The following is a 25753-nucleotide window of genomic DNA, read 5'->3' as shown; positions in this document are numbered from 1 at the left end:
TTTTGTAGCATCTCGTTTGGTTTTGTGGTTTGGAAAATATGAATTTTTAAAATTAATTGGAAACCTGGTTTTCAACTATTTTCACAACCTAAATTTGGGTCATCGGAACTCCATATTCCGATAACATTTTTGATAATTTCTTTAAGGCCTTTTGTAGTATGAAGTGAGATGTTAGTTACTTGCTGAGTAGTTGGACTCACTCCTTCCTTTAATTTTTTTTTCAGATTGTGATTTGGTCAACTACGTGAGAATTTCGAGGAGTGATGTTTTAATCTAGTAGCATTTAGGTTGTCTAGGATTTATTTAAATATTATGAACATCAAACTATCTTAAATTAGTATTCAGAGTTTTATCTTGACATGTTAGCTTTATAGTTTTAGAGACTTAATTCTAAAAATTGTCGAATTATGATCTTTTGAATTTCTACCGATTATGAATCACTATGTTCTTCAGGTATTTTAGTCTCTTTCAATTAGTGTTATAAGGTATATGTATTGGAGCCTTGCATGTTTGTAAGATTACATCTTATAGGTATGTGGCGTCTGTCGTGCCTCGGGTTTGGGCCGTGACAGTATAAAATAAGGGAAACATAAAATTGCATTTTCTTACAATTTTTTTACAAGTGAGGAAATGATTTATTCCATCAGAGGTCACATATAGGGAAATAAAGAAGTAGCAGAAACAAAACAAACCAAGGTAGTAGAGAAATTACAAACACTGCCTACTAGATCTAGGTGGAAACAAAAACTACGTACCACTCAAAAAACTAAATACAGAAGAAGTTGTCAGTTTTAGCAAGATCATGATGTTGAGTGGTGTCCCAATGACGAATATCACGAGATAGTTGAGGAAGGCCGATTGCCACATGTGCGGGGAGAATTCTTACTATCTTTAGTTGACATTTCCAAAGAAAGAAGGCTTTGGAGGCATTTCAAGGAGCTCAACTTCACTTTCAAGCATATTCAAGACTTTGCTCATTGAAGGACGATCCATATAGGCTTCATCTGTATGCACCATAAGGCTACTATTACCATTTTCCTCATAATTTTGTTTTCATTTTCTATCAAATCTCCAAGCTCCATGATATCTCCTTCGTCTAATCAATCATAAATCCATGATGGAAAATAAATTTGACTTGAATGTTCAGCAGAGGCATTCAAATTTTTTCTTTTTCCAATAATGTCCATTAGCATCATTCCAAAACTATAAACATCGGCTTTATATAAGATACCTCCGAGATTTTTATAAAACAATTCAGGAGCCATATATCCTACTGTACCTCGTGCTGCTGTGAGAGAAATAATATCATCATCCACTGAATACAACTTTGCGAGGCCAAAATCTGAAACTTTTGGAGTAAAGTTCTCATCTAGAAGAATGTTATGTGGCTTGATATCAAAATGTAAAATTTGCATTTCACAACCTCTATGCAAATATTCAATACCTCGAGCCACTCCCAATTCAATCTCAAACATTTTTTGCCAACTCAAAGTGTTATTTTCAGTTGAAAATATAATTTTATCCAAGGACCCATTCTTCATGAAGTCATATACAAGAGCTTGTTTTGATCCCTTCACGCAAAATCCAATAAGTCTTACCACATTAACATGATGAATCCTTCCAATAGTTGCAACTTCATTGATGAAATCTTGGCCGTTAGCTTTTGACTTGTTTAACAATTTTATCGCAACAAGTTGACCACGTCAAAGTTTTCCTTTAAACACAGAGCCATATCCTCATTGACCAAGTTTATTCTTGAAACCATCAGTCATTCTTTTTATTTCAGAGTAAGAATATCTTATAGGCATTAAATTGTTTTGACTCTGAAGAAAATTCTCAATCACGTCATCCATCGACAAATGCCTCCTTTTTAATTTTCGTCTAACCAGCACAATCAAGCAAATTATTCCCAAAAAAGTTCTTAGCAAAAGAATTCCTGTTTCTCAAAAAAAAAAAAATACAAAACAATATGTAAATCAATTAGTTGGAAAACATGATTATAGAACATGTATATGTTATTTACAACTTTAATTTGGGCATGTGCTAGCTGCCATATTTTCACAAACAAACTTCATAGAATAATTTGAGATAAGGTTCAAATTTACCACCAATCTGCTTAAGGTACGTTAGTTTCTTTATCCTGAGTTGCTACCAAAATCTTATTGAGTAGCATATTCTTTTTGGAAATTGTACAGGCTGCTTACTAACTATTTATGTCATGAGAGTCTCTTGCAATCTAAGCTTGAGAATCAAAATGGCATGATAGTGTTGAGGTTAATAAAAATTCACCTTTTAAAAAAAATGATGGATTAAATTTACTATTCATTTTTGAATGAGTGTAACTTTCATTATTGTACTTTTGAGTTTATTTCATAACTTTTGATCATTTTTAACCAATTTAAAAGTATAGTGCCAATTATTCTCATTTAAATATGATCATAATTTGGTCTATCACCAAAGTAAAATGTTAAATTTGGACATAATTTTTATTTTGACCAAAAAACATCGTAACAAAATAAAAATACCTTACTAAAAAAACCTAATTAATGTAGTTCAATATTATTTATGAATAATTTATAGTAGATCTTCTCTTATTTAATTATTTTATCCTTTATTGAATCTCTTTATACATACATATACATATATGCAATACTCATATATATATATATATATACACCATTTTATAATTTCATATACAATTAAGTTTTAGCAAGCTAACTTTATTTGCATCCAATCGTACATAAAAAGTTTCAAGTCAGTGCAATATCCATATCACATTGGTAGAGAATATTGTTTTTTAAATATATATTTAATGGTTAAAATTTTATTATTATTATACAAATAATTAGATATTTTCAATTGATTTAAAATTTTTTATGCATGATCTATGTAAATTGAGTATATATGGAATACACCGGTTAAATTAACAAAATATAAATCTTATAAAAAATATGAAAAGGTGTAAATTTAATTAATTTCACACTGGTACATATACACACACGCACACACAAAAATGCATAATACTTAAAAATTTCTTGAGCTATTTAGAAAAATTCAAATAAACTCTCATTCTTTTATTGTGTATGATCAAGCTCTTAAACATTTATTTTGAACCAAATAAGTCATTATAACTAATGGTTAACTAACTGTTATTAATCAAAATACCATTTGTTATTTTATATCATATGACATGGATATATTATGTTGACATATCAGAGTATATGGCATTATGACATGGTTATGTGGCATTTTCATCCTCCATGTCAGCATCATATCAATGTCACATGAGTATGAAATAACAAGTGACATTTGAACTAATAACATTAGTTAACTGTTACTTAGAAGGGTTTATTTGGTTCAAAATAAAAATATAATAGCTTGATTGAATGCAATAAAAATTAAGAAAAGCTTATTGGAATTGTTGTAAAATAGTTTAGGAATTTTTTAAATAATTTAATAATTTTTTAATCCATTTATATAATAATATATTTATTGATGTCATACATTATAATAATTGTAGAATTTAAGAGTAAATAAATAAGTATAGAATTTAGTACCTGTTATTGCAACACAAAGAATCTGGATTCCTGCAAAGATATTACCAAATCAGAAAATAAATGAAAATAGATTCTATCAAAGTAAAGGCAAATCCAATAATAATCAAAATATTAATGAACTCAGAACCGAAAGAATACATTTACTAAATCCATCGATAGAATCTGGTTCAAAAAAAGCTATGTTGCCTTGTACAAGTATCTTCGGCAGAACCGACCACAGCTTGAGCAAGAATAGCAATCTATAATTAATATTCAAAAAAGCACATCAAAACCATTAATCCTTAATAAGGCAAATGATATGCGCACTTTTAGTGTTGAAAATGTCTTAATTCCTTCTCTTTAAATTTTACATTAAAATATCGAGTTTAAATTTTAGATACAAATTTATACACATAATTAAAAAAGTAGTTTAAAAGAATTCAAAACTAAATATTTTGATATTTGTTTTTTTATCATATTTATGTATGCTAAAAATAATAAATATTACGATCCAAAAAAAATTAATAATAATAAATATTTTTCAAAAACGAAACAACACCAAATATTGCGGAATACTTAAAAATCCTCACACGTTAACAATTGAGTCCCACCGCAGCCAAACATAATCATAAGAGGAAGTGAACCATGAGAGTTGGAATCCCGTTAACAGCTTTGTGTAAATATCAAAAGTAGAGAGGCCGATGATACTGGCAACCATGATTGGAACTTGGGCTTCAACAGTGCATGACTCATGGAAATCAGACGGTGCTGTATTTTCATCCAAAAAGTAAAAGTACGGAGGTTGAGAGGAGGAAGGGGTATTGGTGCAACGAAAAGCATCGATATAAACGGAAGAGTAGTTGATCTGCATCGTGCAATTTATGAGATACATGACGCTAAATTCAGGGGTAGTTTGATAGAAATTTCTTTCTTCCCATGAAAAGGTACGCCAGGGATATAGTTTTTTTGCAGAAGGGGTGGACCGAGGATAGGTACTATGAGGAATAGAGCAGTTGTCGTTGCCAAGACTCTCGTCTAAAAGTCGGCTGGTTTCGTCACTATAAGAGATGTGTTGGACATAGAAATTCCCATATTTCCTGGGGAAAATGGTGCGGTTATTCTGGCACACTAGTTCAAACCTATTGTAACCACAACTACGAGGCTGGTTTTTTAATCGAAAAGGGTAAGTGATGTTAATGTTTCCACAGAAAGAAAAGCCACAGTACTTGTCTTTTTTTGTAACGACTGGATTGGAGATTTGCACTGAAGCCAAACCAAGAGGCAAAGTAATGGAAGTATGACGCTAAGCATCCTAAAGTTTCAGTGGGAGATTAAGGTCCTCGTTTTGATAGAGGCAAGTGAAGCAGTTCTTACATTTATTGTTAAAACCAAGTCTTCTTTTGAAAAGTCAGTCAACTAATTAAACCCAACCCGCAAAACACCTTTAACGACAAGCCTGTCATAGAGCTTTTTGATGATTTTCCACGCAAACAAACAAGAAAGAAGAAAATCCGTGTACCTAACAAATTGGTACGTAGCGGCACTGATGGAAAAGAAATCTTTGCAATTCATCCAAGTAAATCTACACAGTAGGGATATTACTATAAACCCTCAATAATATATATAATATGACTTAAACAATATTATAAATTTTGGAATTTCAAAATTTCAAGATATATAAAATAATAATTCTGAAAAAATTTGATCAATTTCATATTTTACATTTATTTTTTAAGTATAAAACTGTATTTTTCTTTGGAGAATTATATATAAAAAAGTTTAACGAGAAACATTAAATCTTTGGATAATGTTAGCTTCATTGCTTTGCTGATTATATCTAGGGCTGCAATTGAAATCAAATCTTACTTTGAACAAGTGGAAAAAACACACTATAATAATTAAATTTTCATTTATTTATTTTTTTTCTTTAACTATTGTTGTTTAAAATCCTTTTGTATAGAACTTTTACGGAGTTCACAGTTCAAAACATTTTTTTTGCTAATATTTTGGACAAAAATATTACATGCATACAGTAGTAAAGATTGCACACTTTCAACAACAATTAGCTATGAAAAAAAATTGCACACAAAAGCCTAAATAGCAATACTTTATACCGGCCAAGAGGAATCGCCTTGTATCTCTAAAACTAAGTACTTTACATTTTTCTATAACTTCTTAGGGAATTAATATTTTAACAAATAGAATCATTACATTTAACAACTTATTCGCATTTATCATACACGTAAAGTCTCATATTAATTCAACATTCTTATTACATCAACCGAGAATAATGCCTTTTTTCAATATATATTTAATGATTGAAATTTTATTTTTCTCAAATATGTAGTTAGTCATTTCCAATTAACTTGAAATTTGCTATCTATGAATATTTATATGAATAAAACATAAAATGAACGGTTAGATTAACAAAATATAAATGAAATAAAAAGACATGAAAAAGTGTAAAACTAATTTAATTTTATACCGGTATAAGTAGATCTTTCCTCATACTTTATACATATATTTTCACTGCATAATAAAAAATTATGCTATTTATGCATGTCTAAAATTCAATATTGACTTTTTTAAAAAAAATTTTCAAATTTGTTGCACAGACAAATATAAAGTCAGTCAAGCTGTTGAATGACTATCTAAAACAATCAAGCTCTTGGATAGTTTTTTGGTGGATATCAAAATTTGAAGACAAGTTACAACCAGTCAAACAAGAAAAATGAGAAAAATATCTATCCAAATAATACCTATAATCATTAGCCATGCTTCTATAATTATTTTTGTAAGTTCTGCAGTAATGTAATCAAATAAAATTTGTAATCTTTTCTTTTCATGTATTTTACACATAATATAATAAAATGATTTCTTTTTTATCTTTTTATCAAATTGTGCCGTTAACAATGATAAAATATTATAGTATAAATTATGTAACATATTACGTGAATATTCTATCCTTACATTTTCATTAGTTGTTAACCAGAGAATAATTTGACTGAAGAAACAAAATAACGTGGAGAGGAACATCGATTGGTGCAATGGAAAGCATCAATGTAAACCGAAGAATTCATCTTCATCCTGCAATTTAAGAGATACACATGACCCTATATTGACGTGCATGCATACATATGATGAGGGAGATGTATGCCCTATCTCCTACCGAGTGGCATGGTAAGCTTTTTCTACAAGGGGTGTAGCAAGGATAGGAACTATGAGGAATAGAGCAGTTATTTTTGTCAGGACTCACCTCCAAGATTTATATGGCTTTTTCCACATAGAAATTCTCATATATATGTCATGGGGAAAATGTGTGGTTATTCTTGCTCACTTGTCTTCGTTCGAAAAGTCAGTCAAGTCAACTAATTAAAGCCAACCACCTTACCACAAGCCAATCATAGCTCTTAGCTGATTTTCCACTCAAATAGGAATAAAATCATTCGAGCAATCTTGTAAATTCACCGTTTAGTCTTAAAATTTCACCTTCGACCAATCAAGTCTAAAAGGACTAATCAGTCCATATTTTGCATTTTTTTATATGTATAAAAAAGTTTAAAAAGTAAGATTAAATAAGAACTAAGATAATTTTATCTTGGTTGCTCTGCTAATCATTCTCTGGCTGCAAATGAAAGCAAATCTTCCTTTGAAAATTTAATAAGCTAGAGTCTAGAGTCAAAGGGGGAAAAACACACCACAATAAATTTGACATTTAATTTTTTTAATTTGTGTCATTAAAAATATTTTACTTAGGATAGAACTTTACAAATTTGGCTGCTCTGTACAATCTTTTATAAGAAGTATTTTGGGCAAAACAATTGCAGTTAAAGAGAGATTTACATGCATATATAGTGACAAAGACTGCACTTTTATAAAAGCTGTTAATTATCTATGAAAATGAATTACACCCAAAAAGTTTAAACAACTAATACTATAGATACATAGGTACATAAAAATATAATATAAGATATAACACATTTTCTTTTTATAAAATAAGGGAAAAAATTTACATTTTCTTGCAATTTTTTTATAAGTGAGGAAATGATTTATTTCATCAAAGGTCGCATACAGGGAAATAGAGAAGTAGCAGAAACAAAACAAACCAAGGTGGTAAAGAGAATACAAACACTGCCTGCTAGATCTCGGTGGAAACAAAAACTACGTACCACTCAAAAAACTAAATACAGAAAAAGTAATCGACTTAAGGGCATCAGATTTAGCAAGATCACGATGTTGAGTGGTGTCCCAACGACGAAAATCACGAGGTAGCTGAGGAAGGCCGATTGCCACGTGTGCAGGGAGAATTTTTACTATCTTTAGTTGATATTTCCGGAGAAAGAAGGCTTGGGAGGCATTTCAAGGAGCTCAACTTCACTTTCAAGCATCTTCAAGACTTTGCTCATTGAAGGACGATCTGTGGGCTTCATCTGTATGCACCATAAGGTTACTATTACCATTTTCCTCATAATTTTGTTTTCAATTTCTGTCACATCTCCAAGCTCCATGGTATCTCCTTCATCTAATTGATCAAAAATCTATGATGAAAAATAAATTTGACTTGAATGTTCAGCAGAGGCATTCAAATTTTTTCTCCTTCCGATAATTTCCATTATCATCATTCCAAAACTATAAACATCAGCTTTATATGATATACCTCTGATATTTTTGTAAAACAATTCAGAAGCCATATATCCTAGCGTACCTCGTGCTGCTGTGAGAGAAATAATATCATCATCCACTGAATACAAATTTGCGAGGCCAAAATCTGAAACTTTTGGAGTAAAATTCTCATCTAGAAGAATGTTATGTGGCTTGATATCAAAGTGAAAAATTTGCATTTCACAGCCTTTATGTAAATAGTCATTACCTTGAGCCACTCCCAATGCAATCTCAAACATTTTTTCTCAACTCAAAGTGTTATTTTCAGTTGAAAATATAATTTTATCCAAGGACCCATTCTTCATGAAGTCATATACAAGAGCTTGTTTTGATCCCTTCACGTAAAATCCAATAAGTCTTACCACATTAACATGATGAATCCTTCCAATAGTTGCAACTTCATTGGTGAAATCTTGGGTGTTAGCTTTTGATTTGTTTAACAATTTTATTGCAACAAGTTGATCACTTCGAAGTTTTCCTTTAAATATAGAGCCATATCCTCCTTGACCTAATTTATTGTTGAAGCCATCTGTTATTCTTTTTATTTCAGAATAAGAGTCTCTTATAGGCATTAAATTGTTTTGACTCTGAAGAAAATTCTCAATCTTGTCATCCATAGACAAATGCCACATTTTTAATTTGTGTATAACAAATACAATCAAGCAAGTTATCTCCAAAAAAGTTCTTAACAATATAATTCCTGTTTCTCATAAAAAAAAAAAGAGAGTACAAAACATATATATAAACCAATTAGTTGGACAACAAGATTATAGAATATGTACATGCTAGTTACTAACTTAATTTGTGTATATGTTGCCATATTTCACAAACAAACTTCATAAAATAATTTGAGATAAGGTTTAAATTTATCACCACTAGACTTAAGGTGATGGATCAAATTTACTATTTATTTTTTTAACGAGTGTAATATTTATCATTGTACATTTTAGTTCATTTTGTAACTTTTGATCTCTTTTAACAAATTTAAAAGTATATTGACAAAATTGTACTCATTCAAGTAATATGATAAACTTGGACAAAATTTTTATTTTGACCAAAAAAATCGTAACAACATAGAAATACCTAACTGAAAAAAACCCAATTAATGTAGTTCAATATTATTCATGAATTATTTATAGTATATCGTCTCTTATTAAATAATTTTATCCTTTATTGGAATCTCTTTGTACATACATATACTTTATATGCAATACTCATACAAACTATATAAATTTGAGGGCTCAAGTTAAAAATTAATTAAGTTTTACACCTTTTTATAATTTCATACACTATTCGTACTCATCATACATTTAAAATTTCAAATCAATGTGATAATCCATATCGTATTGCTCAAGAATATTGGTTTTTTAATATATATTTAATGGTCAAAATTTTAATGTTCTCATTTAAATAATTAAATATTTTCAATTAACTTAAAATTTATCATGCATGATATAAGTAAATAGATTACGAAATACAATTGTTAAATTAATGATATATAAATATAAATCTGGATTCATGCTAAGATTTTACCGATTCGAGAACTAAGTGTTAATAGATCCTAGGAAAGTAAAGGTAAATCCAATAATAATCAAAATAGTAACAAACTCAGAAAAGAAAGAACACCTTTGTTATCTACCAATGAATCCTCTGTTGGGATGCCTAGCAGAAGAGCCGCGTTGCTTTCAATAAATATAAACAGCGGAGCCAGCAAAAGGTTGACCAAGGATAGCAATCTATACTTCCTTTTTTTTTTAAAACCCATAGCAATCTATAATTAATATTCAAGAAAGAACATCAAAACCGCTAATCCTTAATAAGTTAAATGGAATGCACACTTTTACTGTTAAAAATGCTTTAAATCCTTATCTTTAAATTTTACACTAAACATATTTAAAGGAAATAATTGAAGTCTGAAGTAGACACTACATTAATAGAATTAAAGTCTGTAATTCTTTAAAAATATCGAGTTTAAATTTTAGATAACAAATTAATATACATAGTTAAAATAGTAATTTAAAAATGTTGTCAACTTTTTAAAAAGAAATAAAGACTAAAATTTTTATCTTATTTGTTTATTTATAATAAAAATAGTTAACATTTCCAAAAACTAAACAGCACCAAATATTTTGGAATACTTAAAGATCCTCACACGTTAACAATTGAGTCCCACCGCAGCCAGCCAAACTGATAAGCATAATCCCACCATGAGAGTCGGAACCCCGTCAACAGTTTTGTGTAAATATCAGAAGTAGAGAGGCCAGTGATACTGGCAACCATGATTGGAACCTGGGCTTCAATTCTGCATGACTCATGGAAATCAGACTTTGCTGTTTTTTTATCCAAAAAATACAAGTAAGGAGGTAGAGAGGAAGGAGTATTGGTGCAACGAAAAGCATCGATATAAACCCGAGAGTAGTTGATCTGCATCGTGCACTTTACGAGATACATGATGCTAAATTCAGTGGTATCTTCATAGAGACGTTGTTTTTTCGCAAAAGGGATGTACAAAGGATAGGACCTATGAGGAATGGAGCAGTTATCATTGCCAAGACTCTCGTCTAAAAGTTGAATTGTACCGTTATTATAAGAGATGTCTTGGACAAGGAATTTCCCATATTTCATGGGGAAAATGGTGTGGTTATTATCGTCACACTCGACTACTAGCTCACGGTTTCCACACCTGAGAGGTTGGCTTTTTAACTTAAAGGGCTTTTTGATGGTAACATTTCCACAGATAGAAGAGCCTCAGTCGGGGAATAGAGATAAAGCAAAAGCCAAGAGGCAAAATAATGGAAGTTTTGCTCTTGGCATCCTAAAATTTCAGCGGGAGAGAAGGAGATTAAGGTCCTAGTTTGTGAAGAAGCACTATGATGGTCTCTTATATTTATTATAAAATGTGTCCAACCAATTGATACGTAGCGAAACTAATAGAAAAGAAATCTTTATAATTCATCCAAGTATATCTGCACAGTAAGGCGATTAATATAACCCTTCAATTATATAATATATAATACGACTTAAATAATATTATATATTTTGAAATTTCAAAATTTCAAAATATATAAAATAATAATTCTAAACAAAATTGATCAATTTTATATTTTACATTTATCTTTTTGTTAAGTATAAAACAGTATTTTTCTTTGAAGAGCTATGCCTATAATCATTAGACATGCTTCTACAATTATTTTGGTAAGTCCGGCAGCAATGTAATCAAATTAAATCTATAATCTTTTTTCATATATTTTACACATAATATTTTAAAATGGTTTCATTTTATTCTTTTTATCAGATTGTACTGTTAACAGTAATAAAATATCATGGTAAAAATTATTTAACATGTCACGTGAATAATCCACACTTACATTTCCGTTAGTTGTTAACAATGAATAATTTGACTGAAGAATGAAATAATGTGGAGAGGAACATCGATTGGTGCAATGAGAAAGCATCAATGTAAACCGAAGACTTCATCTTCATCCTACAATTTAAGAGATACATGACCCTATGTTAAGGTGCATGTATGATGAGGGAGATGCATACCATATCTTCTGCCGAGTGGTAGGCTTTTTCCACAAGGAGTGTAGCAAGGATAGGAACTATCGATGAGGTCAAGACTCACGTCTAAGAGTTGTAAGGTTTCATGGAGCAATGGTGCAGTTTTTCTCGCTCACTTGTCTTGGATTGAAAAGACAGTCAAGTCAACTAATTAAATTGTGTTATCATCAAGATGGTAACAAGAGAAGGGTCTTCCCAAGTAAACAAAACACGTCCAACGCCTAAACTGCTAATGGTAAGCAAGACCACAGGGACTATGACACCTTCTAACTAGACCATATCATCGTCCAGAAAGCACTCGTAAGACGAAACCAATTACCATTAGGAATTGTGTCGCCATTACATGTGCAAAAGTCATTAACATAGCCATTTGGCATCATACATGCATAATTACGAATGCAACTCAATCAACTTTCATAATTCAGATTTTCCATAGTTCACTAATAACATTATTTCGTAGAATTAGCAATAATCATACGCTACCACAGAAAAAGGTATCAAGTTATAAGTTTTATACAAGCGCAGAGGCATGGTCAATAGACTTTTTAGTCGCGAATACTAAGACAGTCAAGCTCAATCACCACCACATGGCTCACCCAATATCAAACAGGTTTTTATTATTAACATACATAGCTATAATAGAGCTCAATCAACCCATCGGCCTATGCATAGTTCATCTAAGCATTTTATCAACCAATCATGTTTCATGGCAGTGCACATGCATACATTTGTGCATACATACATCAAATCTTAATTTCTAGATAAAATGCCCCACTGACCTAGAATATCTCTAACGTAACTCACATTGCTAAATAGTAAAGTTTTAGTGCTGCAACATTCTTCCAAGAAGAAGCCAAGACATCACACTCAGCTAAACACTGCGTCCATCATTCCACATAGAATTTCAGTTCATCAACAGCTCTAAGTTCCCACTTCACCTAACAAATCCATAAATTCTAGACCTTTAGCTTTTTTCAAAGCATGCACAGATTTTCTAAGCCTAACTGAGCTTCTAAATCCAACTACCAATCCAAATCATAGGTTTCATTGTTTCCAATGTTCAAAACAGTTAGGTTTCCTCACCTTGGCAGCTATTCTAAGCCCTTAAGACTCCAAAATCCCAACAACTCAAGGAGAAGATAATTGAGATGAAACCATAGTCAAATTCTCATTTTTGAACCGATTAAAATGTAATTCAAAATGTTAGGAAGCTTGATCTTACCTTAAGTATGAATTTCCAAGCTTCCAAGTACTCCAAATTAGTTCCAATCTACTAGGGGGTTTTAGGGTTTCAAAGGCAAGGAGGGAAAGCTTTTGTTTCCTTGTGTTTTCAAATGGGTGGAATGCCCAAAGTCTCTTTTATTTTTGCTGACTTACAATCATGCATTGATACATTTTCACGAATTTTCATCAGATCTATCGATACATGTACCAACATATTGAAGTAAATTTAAAAGAATGCTTTATGCTTGAAATGTATCGATCGATCAAGAAAATCTATAAATACCTTTTTTACAAAATATCCATCTTTTTAAATCTATCAATACGTTCTTGTAATGTTCGAGAGTTTTCATATAGAATGCCTCCTGGCCCAAATCTATCGAAACATTCTAGAATGTATTGATAGAAAGCTTTGCCAAGGCATTCTGCCATGAATGTATTGATAGATCAAGGAATTTATCAATACATTTTCTCCTAAAGGCAAACTTTCAACACTTCAAACTACCTAACTCCAAATTTGGACTTCCAAAACGATTTGTTATTTCAATATTCATCTTAATGCAACTAGTATGCACCACATTAACCAATATTCAGTGTCAAAACATATCAACACATAGCTTAAGGTCTAAAATCTAATCAAAAACATAATATTTTAGGGTAAAATACCCCTACCTTTTAAGTTTTAGTTCAAATTTTAAGCAGGTCTATTAGTTTTTGAAATGGACACTTTGTCCTAAAAATGAAAATACCGTTAATAGAGATTAGGAAAAGACTAAAATGTCTTTTCTTTTTTTTATATAAATTTTAAAAATTATATTATATGTTTAAAAAAATTTTAAAAAAGAGAGCATCGTGCTCCTCAAGGGAGGGGAGCACCCGATTGGTGCTTCCCAGGGAGCTTTAATGCTCCTTGAGGAGCTTTTTTATTTTAATTAATTAAAAAATTAATAAAATTATATAATAGTAATTTTAAAAATTAATCAATGGTGAAATTATGTTTTTACCCTTATCACATCATCAAATTGACGGAAACACTAATGGTTGACTAACAACTGGACCTAAATGTCCAGTGAAAAATATTTTTTTGGGGCGGAGTGTCTATTTTGAAAACTAATGGACCTCCATGTAATTTCAATCAAAACTTAGAGGGGTAAGGGTATTTTACCCTAATAGTTTATCATTCAAGATCCTTAAACACATTGTCATTTGTTCATATATTTAATACATATGTTTAAATCTCATGGCAAGTTATCAAATGGTTCAACACAAGTAATTTATAACCTTAGTCAAAGTTGAGGCTGTTACATAAAATAGGAGAAAAATAAAATTTACAATTATTGTATTTTCTTTTAAAGATGAGGAAATAATTTATTTCATCTGAGGTATCACATAGGGAAGTAGAGCATTTTTTGCATGTTTTGGATACGCAAGAAAATAGTATTTGTATTGGTTGAATTAAGTAGTGTATTGAACTCTTTACTACACTAAGAGAGAGAATGTAAGTGTCATATGGGTGGGTCTTGATTTACAAATAAGGGCCTCTCTCTATCTAATATGTATATTTTTTGGATTAGAAATGTGAACTCGTGATTAGTGGTATTAGAGCAAACTTAACTCTTAACTAGTATGAAACTTTTATAAAAGATATCAGGTTCGAGGTAGACTTAGATCAAGATACGGTCCCTCTCCTCTATGAGTAAAGGAGCCGATGCAACGAACGTATTGAACAATTAGGTGAGGTAGAATGTGATAGATCTTACATTAATAAGAGATGAGTTGAGTCTTGGATTTATAAATAAATGTCTATCTTTACTTAATATGCATGTCTTTTGGATTAGAAAGTAGACTTGTGACATAAATACCAAGAGACAAGATTGAACCTTTATAAATGGTTCTTGCAAATATTTTTACCCTATACTATTTATTTTTATTACATTTATTTTCAGTTAAATATTTATTTAATGGTTTTGATTTTATTATTTGATGTGTTTTTTTTTTAGATTTTATTTTGTCAAAAAAAGTTTTTAAAATCCAATTCATCTCGTTAGATTATTCATTCTATTTTTAAAAAAAATCAATTATTCATTCTAATAAAGCTAACAATGCTATTATCTTTTATATATATATATATATATTATATGTAAGTAGTGTCCGTGTAATAATAATATAAACAATGATATTGTTTAAAATATGTTAGTACTAAAACAGCATAAAATAAAATTTTTAGAATACTAAATTTTGATATTATACTATATATAGAGATAATATGGAAGATCTTTTACTAATTTTTTTTCGTTGAAAGTGATTTTTAGTAAAGTTGCCAATGAAGAGAATTCGGGTATTTGTCATTTTATCAATGAATTTCTCCTTGGCAATTCTTGATATTGCTAATAGTAACATTTTTAATTTGATTTAAAAATGACCATTAACACATTACAACTAATACTTCTTGTCGCATTCACAATGTTTTGTATCTCAAAAGGCACTATGATTTTATACTTTATTCATTCACAATGGTATATATACTGCTCTTGATTTTTATTTTATTTTATTTTATTTTATTTTCATAAGAGAGAAGCTTATGCCTCAAGCTTAAGGTTTCTATATGGATCTGATTCCGTATATAAGATGAAAAAGGAGACTATAAAAATTATATAATAAAAGTAGAATAATAAAGTAAAGTAGGTACCTGTTCATTTTTGTTGGTGCAAATGAGGTTTAGATGAAATTTAAGAACCAACAAAATTGATTTTAAGGCGAGCTTTTCAATAGACATTATTTTTAAAACTTATTTCATCCCCACCACTCAGTATGCAAAGAGAAATAATGCGAATAGTTTTAAGGATACAATGAAGCTAACGTTTAACTTTGTCTTGCACTTTACGAGAGTAGACCACTAGATATATCTAAGGGTTTGCAAAGTTGTTTGGCTTTAGAGCTTACTTTCTACAACAAGTAGATTATAAGAAATTTTGATGCTTTTGTAGTTGATGGGAACTTAAGTGTTTATGTTAATAGAACACAACACTTTCTTACTCTTGATTTTCTGTTCTTGTTTTGTTTTTGATTTGATGTGTAAAAATGGTTGGCAACAAGCCCTTTACATAGGCTTGCAAGTGTCTCTTCTTCAAGGACACAACCCTTTTATTAAGACACCATTTTGTCTAAAAGACATCTTTACATTTTGCTAGACACAACTTTAAGATAAATGTATTGTTTCAATAATCATCTAATGAAAGGACAACTATTCATTCCATAAATCATAATCTTTGAGTTATAATTTGAAACAATAACTTTTCATATCTAATGAAACAATAACCTGTCTACAATCCAATAGTCACACTATGTCACTTTATGTGACAACCTTTGAGCTAAAATAGCTTTTTATTATGTGACATAACATTTGATTTTGAAAATACACCAANATAACCTGTCTACAATCCAATAGTCACACTATGTCACTTTATGTGACAAACCTTTGAGCTAAGATAGCTTTTGATTATGTGACATAACCTTTGATTTTTGAAAATACACCAACAATTTTTGCACACCACAAATTTAAATTTGTAAGCATGAAAGAATGGTTTGATAGGGAAAAAAATAGTATATAGCAACGAATATAAACATTAAAAAGCAACAAAAAAAAAAAGCTATTAAAGCTTGACACTCTACAAATTTTGTTTCTAAATAAAATGTCAGATCTTTATAACCAGCATAAATGACATTAATAGTACTTAAATGTAGCAAGAACCATAAGGGATCTAAATTCCGCTTGTTTCAACATACCCTTTTATTTAGAGTGAATTACAAAGAAGTACAACAAATCTTCTATAAATAATACTTGATAAATTAATAATTTTGAATAAATATTAATTTTGGTTGGTCCTGATTTGAGATCAACATGATAAATTAATAATTTGTTAAATTAATAAGATAATACATTTTGAAAAAAAACACATAGATCTCACTTGATATATAAATTAATAATTTCCTCATACATCAAAATTATTTATATACATGACTCAATTATGATATTTTTGTAAAATATGATTCTAGTGTTATTTGTTTCTTCTTGAAATTGATATTTTCTTAGACCTTATCTCTAACTTTTCTTAGTGCATTAAGAAACTCTGATGTAGTACTCTCATATTGTAAGAAAAAATTATGCCATGTGATTGTTACTTTTTTTTTTTTGGAAAGGCATAGAAGATGTTATTTCATAAGAGGGGTTCACAAAAAGAACCCTGATGGGATACCCTCATGCCCTATGAGAAGAAAAGCAAGGCATGCCGCTCCTGGTTGCAATTGTGATCAGACTTAACAAATTTCAGAACAGTGATTCTTCCCAGAGAACAGACTCATTCCAATGCAACCAAGTTCACTATACAAAAAGGAAGTCCCTATAAAAAAGCTAAACATTACATCATATTCATAGTACCTGTACAATTTCACCTATTCTTTCTTCTTAGATGGCAGCAAGATCTCAGAAACCTTCTGCACATTTCGCAGCATTCGTGAGGCATGCCAACAAGTTTCAAAACACAGCAGCAAAATCTAAGCCAATAATTTTTGAAGTAGCAATTATCATGAGCGGTCATCCGTATAACAAGGCCATTCATTGGTGTTATCATCTCCACACACACATAACAGGTCAGGAGTTCTCAATTGAGCATAACAATTTGAACAATTGAGCATGGTTTTACCGCATTTGTTTTAGAGGCATGACAAAGAGCTGTAAGATTGCCTGAAGATCTAGAGAATTATAAAGTATTATGAAGTCTCAGGTCCTCAAAAGCCCAGCACCTTATAATCAAGCATCTTCCGAAGTTTTATACTAGGTTTTCTTTTCTTTTCTTTGTAATGTTGCAAAAGGCATTCTTGTTTCTTTCCTCTAAATTTAATACCACTTCCATCCCAATTATTTCTCCATTCAAATTAGAAACTCGAATGCCACACAAAATTGTTTGATATTACAAGTATTTTGTAATATAGTTTTCAAGCATGATTTGAAACTATTATCTTCAACTAGAAATATGGGTAGGGAAAATCAGAAGAGGGAAGGAGGAACTAATTCAAGATTCATTTTGCAAGTAAAACAAGCCATTATCAGAAAGGAAAGCAGGAAAAACAATACTATATCGTTTCAAACTAGTCTAAAACTGCGAGAACCCATAAATTCTCCCTGGCTCCTCCACCTGCCCCCCACCAAGAGGAAAACAAATGAAAATAAAGAAATTTTGGAAAAAATATTTTGGTTATGGTTTTGACCTGATTTCACCTAGTGTAATCCAATTCTTTAAACAAAAACAAATCACACTTAAATAACAAACTACGTCACATGAAATCTTTTTGACATAAACTAAATTTCTTTTCCTTTGCCATATTTACCAAACAATGAAACTTGTCCTCCAAAGCGTAAACTTTATACCAAATGGGAACAAAAATCAGAACCCCATTTCTAAATTTAACTTAAATCCTATAATTCAAATAAAATCCATAGACTTTGTAATGACTCACTATAACGAAGTAAGAAGCAACGAGGAGGAACCCAGAAGACCCAAAAGCGCGCCAAGTGAGAGTGCCAAGCAAGAAGGCAGCGCAAATTCCGGAGAGAGATAGTCCCGCTATTAAAAGTGGGGTTCCGACAACGAAGATCACGAGGTTGCTGAGGAAGGCCGATTGCCACGTGGGCAGAGAGGATTGGATGATGTCCATGGCTTTTGATACTGCGCCTTGGCCTGGAAACGCGTTGGGTCTGTGAAGGAATTGCATTTTGGGGTGTTTGGAATTGGGAATTATAGGGATAGGGTTTAGGAAGATTGGGGATTTTTTGGGGAGGGAATGTGGCAATTGATGAGAAGAAACCGGAGGGAATTTGAAGTGAAGGTGAAGCAGAGTAGTTGACCATGCCATTCCTATGCGCTTTTTCTGTGCAAAGAAAAAGCATTGACGAGAAAAAGGTGCTTGTGTGTCTTAAAATTTTCACTTAAAAAATAATCATTTACTCATTTAGCTATTAAATAAATTTATTTAATTATAATTTGGATTTTTTGGAGTTATAAATATAAGTTTTTATAAGTTTTGGATCAAATAAATCTTGGGTTTTGGATCATTATGAGCTCGGTTCGTTTTAGATTCGAGTTATGTTGAAGGTAGATTGTATTAATATCATTTTAAATTCACATATTTTTGGATTCAAATTTTTAATTTTTGTCATTTAATTTGAATTAAATTGAATTTGATTTTGAATCGTTTTAAATAAATATTTGAATTCGATAACATTTGACTTTTTTAATTAAGAGAGAAAACTCAAATAATTTACATTTTTTAAATAAAAAATTTATAATTCCAAACATGGTTTAGAAAAATCTTTAATTTTTTTAAAAACTTGGTTAACTATTTGCATTAACATAATGATTGTATAGACAATGCTATTTAAAGTCTTTGCCCTTTGTATGAACAAAAGACTTTTTATATAAACAAAATACTAACAAGATACCATTACAAATCTCCTAAAATAATACCTTCGCAGGCTCAAAACTCCAACTCAGTATCCTTCTTTTCCTTGCTATACTATCTTCATCACCACTCTATATTGTTTTTGTTTCTTTTGTTTTTTTTTGGAAGAGAGAAGATTATGCCTCAAGCTTAAGGTTTCTACTATAAAAATTATAAAAGTAATATAATAAAGTAGTGAAACATTGCTTAACATACAATATTAAATATTACTTATAATACAACACCAAATGATTTGGTTGACATTTCAAGAGAAAGCAGGCTTGGGAGGCATTTCAAGGAGCTCAACTTCACTTTCAAGCATCTTCAAGACTTTGCTCATTGAAGGACGATCTGTGGGCTTCATCTGTATGCACCAAAAGGCTACTATTAACATTTTCCTCATAATTTTGTTTTCATTCTCCGTTACATCTCTAAGCTCTATGTTATCTCCTTCTTCAAGTCGATCATAAATCCATGATGGAAAATAAATTTGACTCGAATGTTCAGCAGAGACATTCACATTTTTTCTCCTTCCGACAATTTCCATTAACATCATTCCAAAACTATAAACATCAGCTTTATATGAGATGCTTCCAATATTTTTATAAAACAATTCAGGAGCCATATATCCTAATGTACCTCTTGCAGCCGTGAGAGAGACAATACTATCATCCACCGAATACAATTTTGCAAGGCCAAAATCTGAAACTTTCGGGATGAAGTTCTCATCTAGAAGAATGTTATGTGGCTTAATATCAAAATGTAAAATTTGCATTTCACAACCTCTATGTAAATATTCAATACCTCGAGCCACTCCCAATGTAATCTCAAACATTTTTTGCCAACTCAAAGTGTTACTTTCAGTTGAAAATATTATTTTATCTAAGGATCCATTTTGCATGAAGTCATATACAAGAGCTTGTTTCGATCCCTTCACACAAAATCCAATGAGTCTTACTACATTAACATGATGAATTCTTCCAATAGTTGCAACTTCATTGATGAAATCTTGACCATTAGCTTTTGATTTGTTTAACAATTTTACCGCAACAAATTGACCACTTCGAAGTTTTCCTTTAAACACAGAGCCATATCCTCCTTGTCCTAGTTTATTCTTGAAACCTTCCGTCATTCTTTTTATTTCAGAATAAGAATATCTTATAGGCATTAAATTGTTTTGACTCTGAAGAAAATTCTCAATCATGTCATCCATCGACAAATGCCTCCTTTTTAATTTGCGTATAACCAATATAATCAAGCAAATTATCCCCAAAAGTGTTCTTAGCAATATAATTCCTGTTTCACAAAAAAAAAATTACATAACAATATATATATTAATTAGTTGGACAACATGATTATATGCTATGCATATGTCATTTACCAATTTAAGTTGGGTATGTGCTGCCATATTTTCCCCAACAAAATTCATAACATAATTTGGGATAAAATTTAAATTTACACACACTAGTTTATTTAAGGTGATGGATCAAATTTATTATTTTATTTTTAAACAAGTGCAATTTTTACCATTATACATTTTAATTTACTTCAAAAATGGTCAAAAATTAACATTAGTCTTAACTTTTGATTACATTTTTAACTAATTTAAAAGTATAATGGCAAAATTACACCCGTTCAAAGATGCTGACAAGTTTGATCCATTATCCGAAATATATAGAATGGTAAATTTAGACCTTATTCCACATAATTTTTATTTTGACCAAAAAAATCACAACATCATAAAAATACCTAGTTAAAAAATACCCAATTAATGTAGTTCAAAATTATTTATGAATCATTTATGATGGATCTTCTTTTATGTAGTCACTTGGATACATACGTATACATATATGCGATACTCACACAACACCACTATAAAATTAATTAATTAATTTTTATAAATTTTTTATAACTTCGTATACTATTAATATTTTAATAAACCAACTATTAAATTTAACAGTTTACTTATGATGCACGTAAAGAGTCAAGTCAACTATACAGGAAAGTAAAGGCCAATCCAATAAGAATCAAATTATTAATGAACTCAAAAAAGAACGAATACCTTTATAAGGTGCATAGAAATAATCTGGTTGAAACAAAGCCATGATGCTTTGAATATATATTTGCAGCGGATGCAGCAACAGCCAGAGCAATCTATAATTAATATTCAAGAAAGCACATCAAAACCGTTATCCTTAATAAGGCCATGAAATGCGCACTTTCACTGTTTAAAATATTTTAAATGCTTCTGTTTAAATTTTACATTAAACAAATTTAGAGTAAAAGTAAATAATCAAAGTCTGAAGAAGATACTACAGTAATAAAAATTTGTGATTCTAATTATAAAAATTTATATACATAGTTAAAAAGGTAATTTAAAAATTAAAAACTAAAAATAATAAATACTTTTCAAAAACTAAAATGCACCAAATAGTTTGGAATACTTAAAAATCCTCACGCGTTAAAAACTGAGTCTCACCTTGACATATCATCATACGAAGACCATGAGAGTTGGAATCCCTCCAACAGCTTTGTGTAAATATCAAAAGTAGAGAGGCCAGTGATATTGGCAACCATGATTGGAACCTGCGCTTCAACTGTGCATGACTCATGGAAATTAGACATTGCAGTATTTTCATCCAAAAAGTAAAAGTAAGGAGGTCGAGAGGAAGGGGTATTGGTACAACGAAAAGCATCAATATAAACCCAAGAGTTGTTGATCTGGATCGGGCAATTTACGAGATACATGATGCTAGGTTCAGTGGTAGTTTGATAGGAATATATATTTAGTGCATCCACGTAGAAAGGGTAGGAACTATGAGGAATGGAGCAGTTATCCTCGTCAAGACTCACGTCTAACATTTGAATGGTTTTGTTACTATAAGAGATGTGTTGGACATAGAAATTCCCATAACCATATTTCATGGGGAAAATGGTGCGGTTATTCTCACACACTAGTTCAAGCTCATTGTAACCACACCTATGAGGCTGGCTTTTTAATCGAAAAGGGTAAGTGATGTTAATGTTTCCACAGGAAGAAGAGCGACAGTGCTTGTGTTTGCCTCTAGCGATGCATGCATCAGGGAATAGAGATAAAGCAAGGGCCAGAAGGCCGAATAATGGAAGTTTTGCTCTTAGCATCCTAAAATTTCAGCGGGAGAGAAGGAGATTAAGGGCTTAATTAGTTTGTGAAGAAGCACTATGATGTTCTCCTAGATTTATTGTTAGAACCAAGTCTTCTTTTGAAAAGTCAGTCAACTAATTAAACCCAAACCGCAACACACTTTTACCACAAAGCCAATCATAGTAATCATGGGTGATTTTCCACGCAAACAAACAAACAAGAAAGAAGAAAATCTGTGTCCAACCAATTGATACATTACGAAACTGACAGAAAAGAAATCTTTCTAATTCATCCAAGCATATCTGCACGGTAGGGAGACTAATATAACCCCTCAATAAATAAATAAATACAATGTGACTTACATAATGTTATAAAATTTGGAATTTCAAAATTCCATTGCTAATATATAAAATAATAATTCTAAGTAAAATTGATCAATCTCCATATATCTTATATTTAATTTTTATAAGTATAAAAAGTTTTTTTTTGGGAATATTATGTAAAAAAAAGTTTAACCAGAAAGATTAAATAAGAGTTAGGATAATGTTACCTTCATTGCTTTGCTAAATATTCCTGTGGCTGCAATTGAAATCAAATCTTCCTTTGAATAAGTGGAAATAACAAACTATATTAACTTTGTATTTATTAAATTTTTTCTTTCGCTTGTGTTGTTAAAAATCCTTTTCCATACAACATTACGGATTTCGCAGTTCTATATGTTTTTGGTAATTTTTGGACAAAAATATCACATGCATATATTAGTAAAGACCGCATATTTTCAACTACTGTTAAATATGAAAAAATTGCACACAAAAGCCTAAATAACAATAAATTAATTTTTTTGCGTAAAACTAATTAGTTTTACATTTTTTATAATTTCTTTAAAAATTAATATTTTATTGTTAGATTTAACAACTTGTACTTATCATGTAATTTCAAAGTCAATTTGGTAAAATGTTTATTTTTTCAATATATTTAACAATTGAAATTTTATTTTTATCAAATAAATAGTTAATCAGTTTTAATTAATTTGAAATCTGTTATGCATGATTTATGTGAATATAATTTGAAATCAATGATTGGATTAACAAAATATAAATTGTATAAAAAAATATAAAAGGGTGTGTAAAATTAATTTAATTTATATAGATATATCTTTCCTTGTACTTTATATATACATTTTCCCTGTGTATTAAAAAAATTATGCATGTCTAAAGTTCAAAGTTGTCTTTTAAAAAATTTGCAAATTTGTTGCACAGACCAATATGAAATCAGTCAAGCTCTTGAATGACTATCTAAAATACTCTCAGTCTTGAATTTTTTTTCTTTTTTATTTGAATTTGAAGATAAGTTACGATCAGTCGGACGCGAAAAAGGAGAAAAATATCTATTCAAATAATGCCCATAATCATTATACATGCTTCTACAATTATTTTTGCAACTTTCGCAATAAAGTAATCAAATTAAATTCGTAATATTTTTTCATGTGTATAATATTTTGAAACAATTTTATTTTGATCTTTTTATCAAATTGTCCCATTAACAATGTAAAATACCGAAGAAACAAAAGAAGATGTAGAGGAACACCGATTGGTGGAATGAGAAGCATCGATGTAAACCAAATGTTCATCTTCATCCTGCAATTTAAGAGATAGATGACCCTATATTGAGGTGCATGTATACATATGACGAGGGAGATGTATACCATATCTTCTACCAAGTGATAGGCTTTTTCCACAAGGGCTGTAGCAAGGATAGGAACTATAAGGAATGGAGCAGTTATCCTTGTCAAGACTCACCTCTAAGACTTATATGGCTTTTTCCACATAGAAATTAAGTGAAGAAAATAACGTATGCAACTGATTGATAACGAAATTGATAGCAAAGGAATTTTTGTTATTCGTCTAAGTTGGGAGACTAATATTAACCCCCAATAAAATATAAATAAAAAACAATCCTATAAATATGTTGTGTAGTCTTAAAATTTCACCATCAACCTATTAAGTCTAAAAGAACTAATCCGTCCATATTTCACATTTTTTTATATGCATAAAAAAGTTTGAAAAGAAAGATTAAATAAGAACTAAGATAATCTTATCTTGGTAGCTCTGCTTATCATTCTGTGGCTGCAAATGAAAGCAAATCTTCCTTTGAAAATTTAATAAACTAGAGTCTAGAGCCAAAGGGGAAAAACACACTACAATAACTTTGGCATTTAATTTTTTTAAGATGTTATTGAAAGTGTTTTAATTAGGATAGAACTTTACAAATTTGGCTGCTCTATACAATCTTTTATTAGAAGTATTTTGGACAAAAAAATTGCAGTTAAAGAGAGATTTACAAGCATATATAGTGACAAAGACTGCTGTTTTATAAAAGCTGTTAATTATATATGAAAAAGAATTGCACCCAAAAAGTTTAAACAACTAATACTATAGATACAAACATACATAAAAATATAATATAATATGAATTGTGCCGTTATTATAAGAGATGTCTTGGACAAGGAATTTCCCATATTTCATGGGGAAAGTGGTGCGGTTATTGTCGTCACACTCGACTTCAAGCCCACGGTTTCCACACCTGAGAGGTTGGCTTTTTAACTGAAAGGGCTTTTTGATGGTAACTTCTCCACAGAAAGAAGAGCCACAGTCCTTGTTTTTGCCCCTAGCCATGCATGCATCGGGGAATAGAGATAAAGCAAAAGCCAAGGGGCAAAATAATGGAAGTTTTGCTCTTAGCATCCTAAAATTTCAGCGGGAGAGGAGATTAAGGGCTTAATTAGTTTGTGAAGAAGTACTGTGATGTTCTCTTATATTTATTATTAAAACCAAGTCTTCTTCTGAAAAGTCAGTCAACTAATTAAACCCAAACCGCAAAACACTTTTAACACAAACAAATAAGAAAGAATAAAATATGTGTCCAACCAATTGGTACGTAGCGAAACTGATAGAAAAGACATCTTTATAATTCATCCAAGTATATCTGCACAGTAGGGAGATTAATATAAGCCTTCAATAATATAATATATAATACGACTTAAATAATATTATATATTTTGAAATTTCAAAATTTCAAAATATATAAAATAATAATTCTAAACAAAATTGATCAATTTTATATTTTACATTTATCTTTTGTTAAGTATAGA

At 30.3% G+C, this 25753-nt stretch overlaps 1 protein-coding gene and 1 pseudogene across 1 annotated transcript; both read right to left on the bottom strand.

The window, feature by feature from the left end:
- Nucleotides 831–22690, bottom strand: LOC18594376 (annotated as a pseudogene).
- Nucleotides 19619–21048, bottom strand: LOC18594373 (rust resistance kinase Lr10). The gene has a single exon (XM_018124901.1). It carries the CDS (start codon nt 20689–20691, stop codon nt 19744–19746), a length of 948 nt encoding a protein of 315 aa, XP_017980390.1. The 5' UTR covers nt 20692–21048; the 3' UTR covers nt 19619–19743.

Source organism: Theobroma cacao, chromosome 7, assembly GCF_000208745.1.
Source record: "Theobroma cacao cultivar B97-61/B2 chromosome 7, Criollo_cocoa_genome_V2, whole genome shotgun sequence".
NCBI classification, from domain to species: Eukaryota; Viridiplantae; Streptophyta; class Magnoliopsida; order Malvales; family Malvaceae; genus Theobroma; species Theobroma cacao.
The sequence above is the reverse complement of the archived record's forward strand: the minus strand, read 5'-3'. Positions and strand labels throughout refer to the sequence as shown.

Bases quoted from the DNA above. Each gene is read 5' to 3' on its own strand.
- LOC18594373 (XM_018124901.1), bottom strand. From the start codon at position 20,691: ATGGATGACATGATTGAGAATTTTCTTCAGAGTCAAAACAATTTAATG.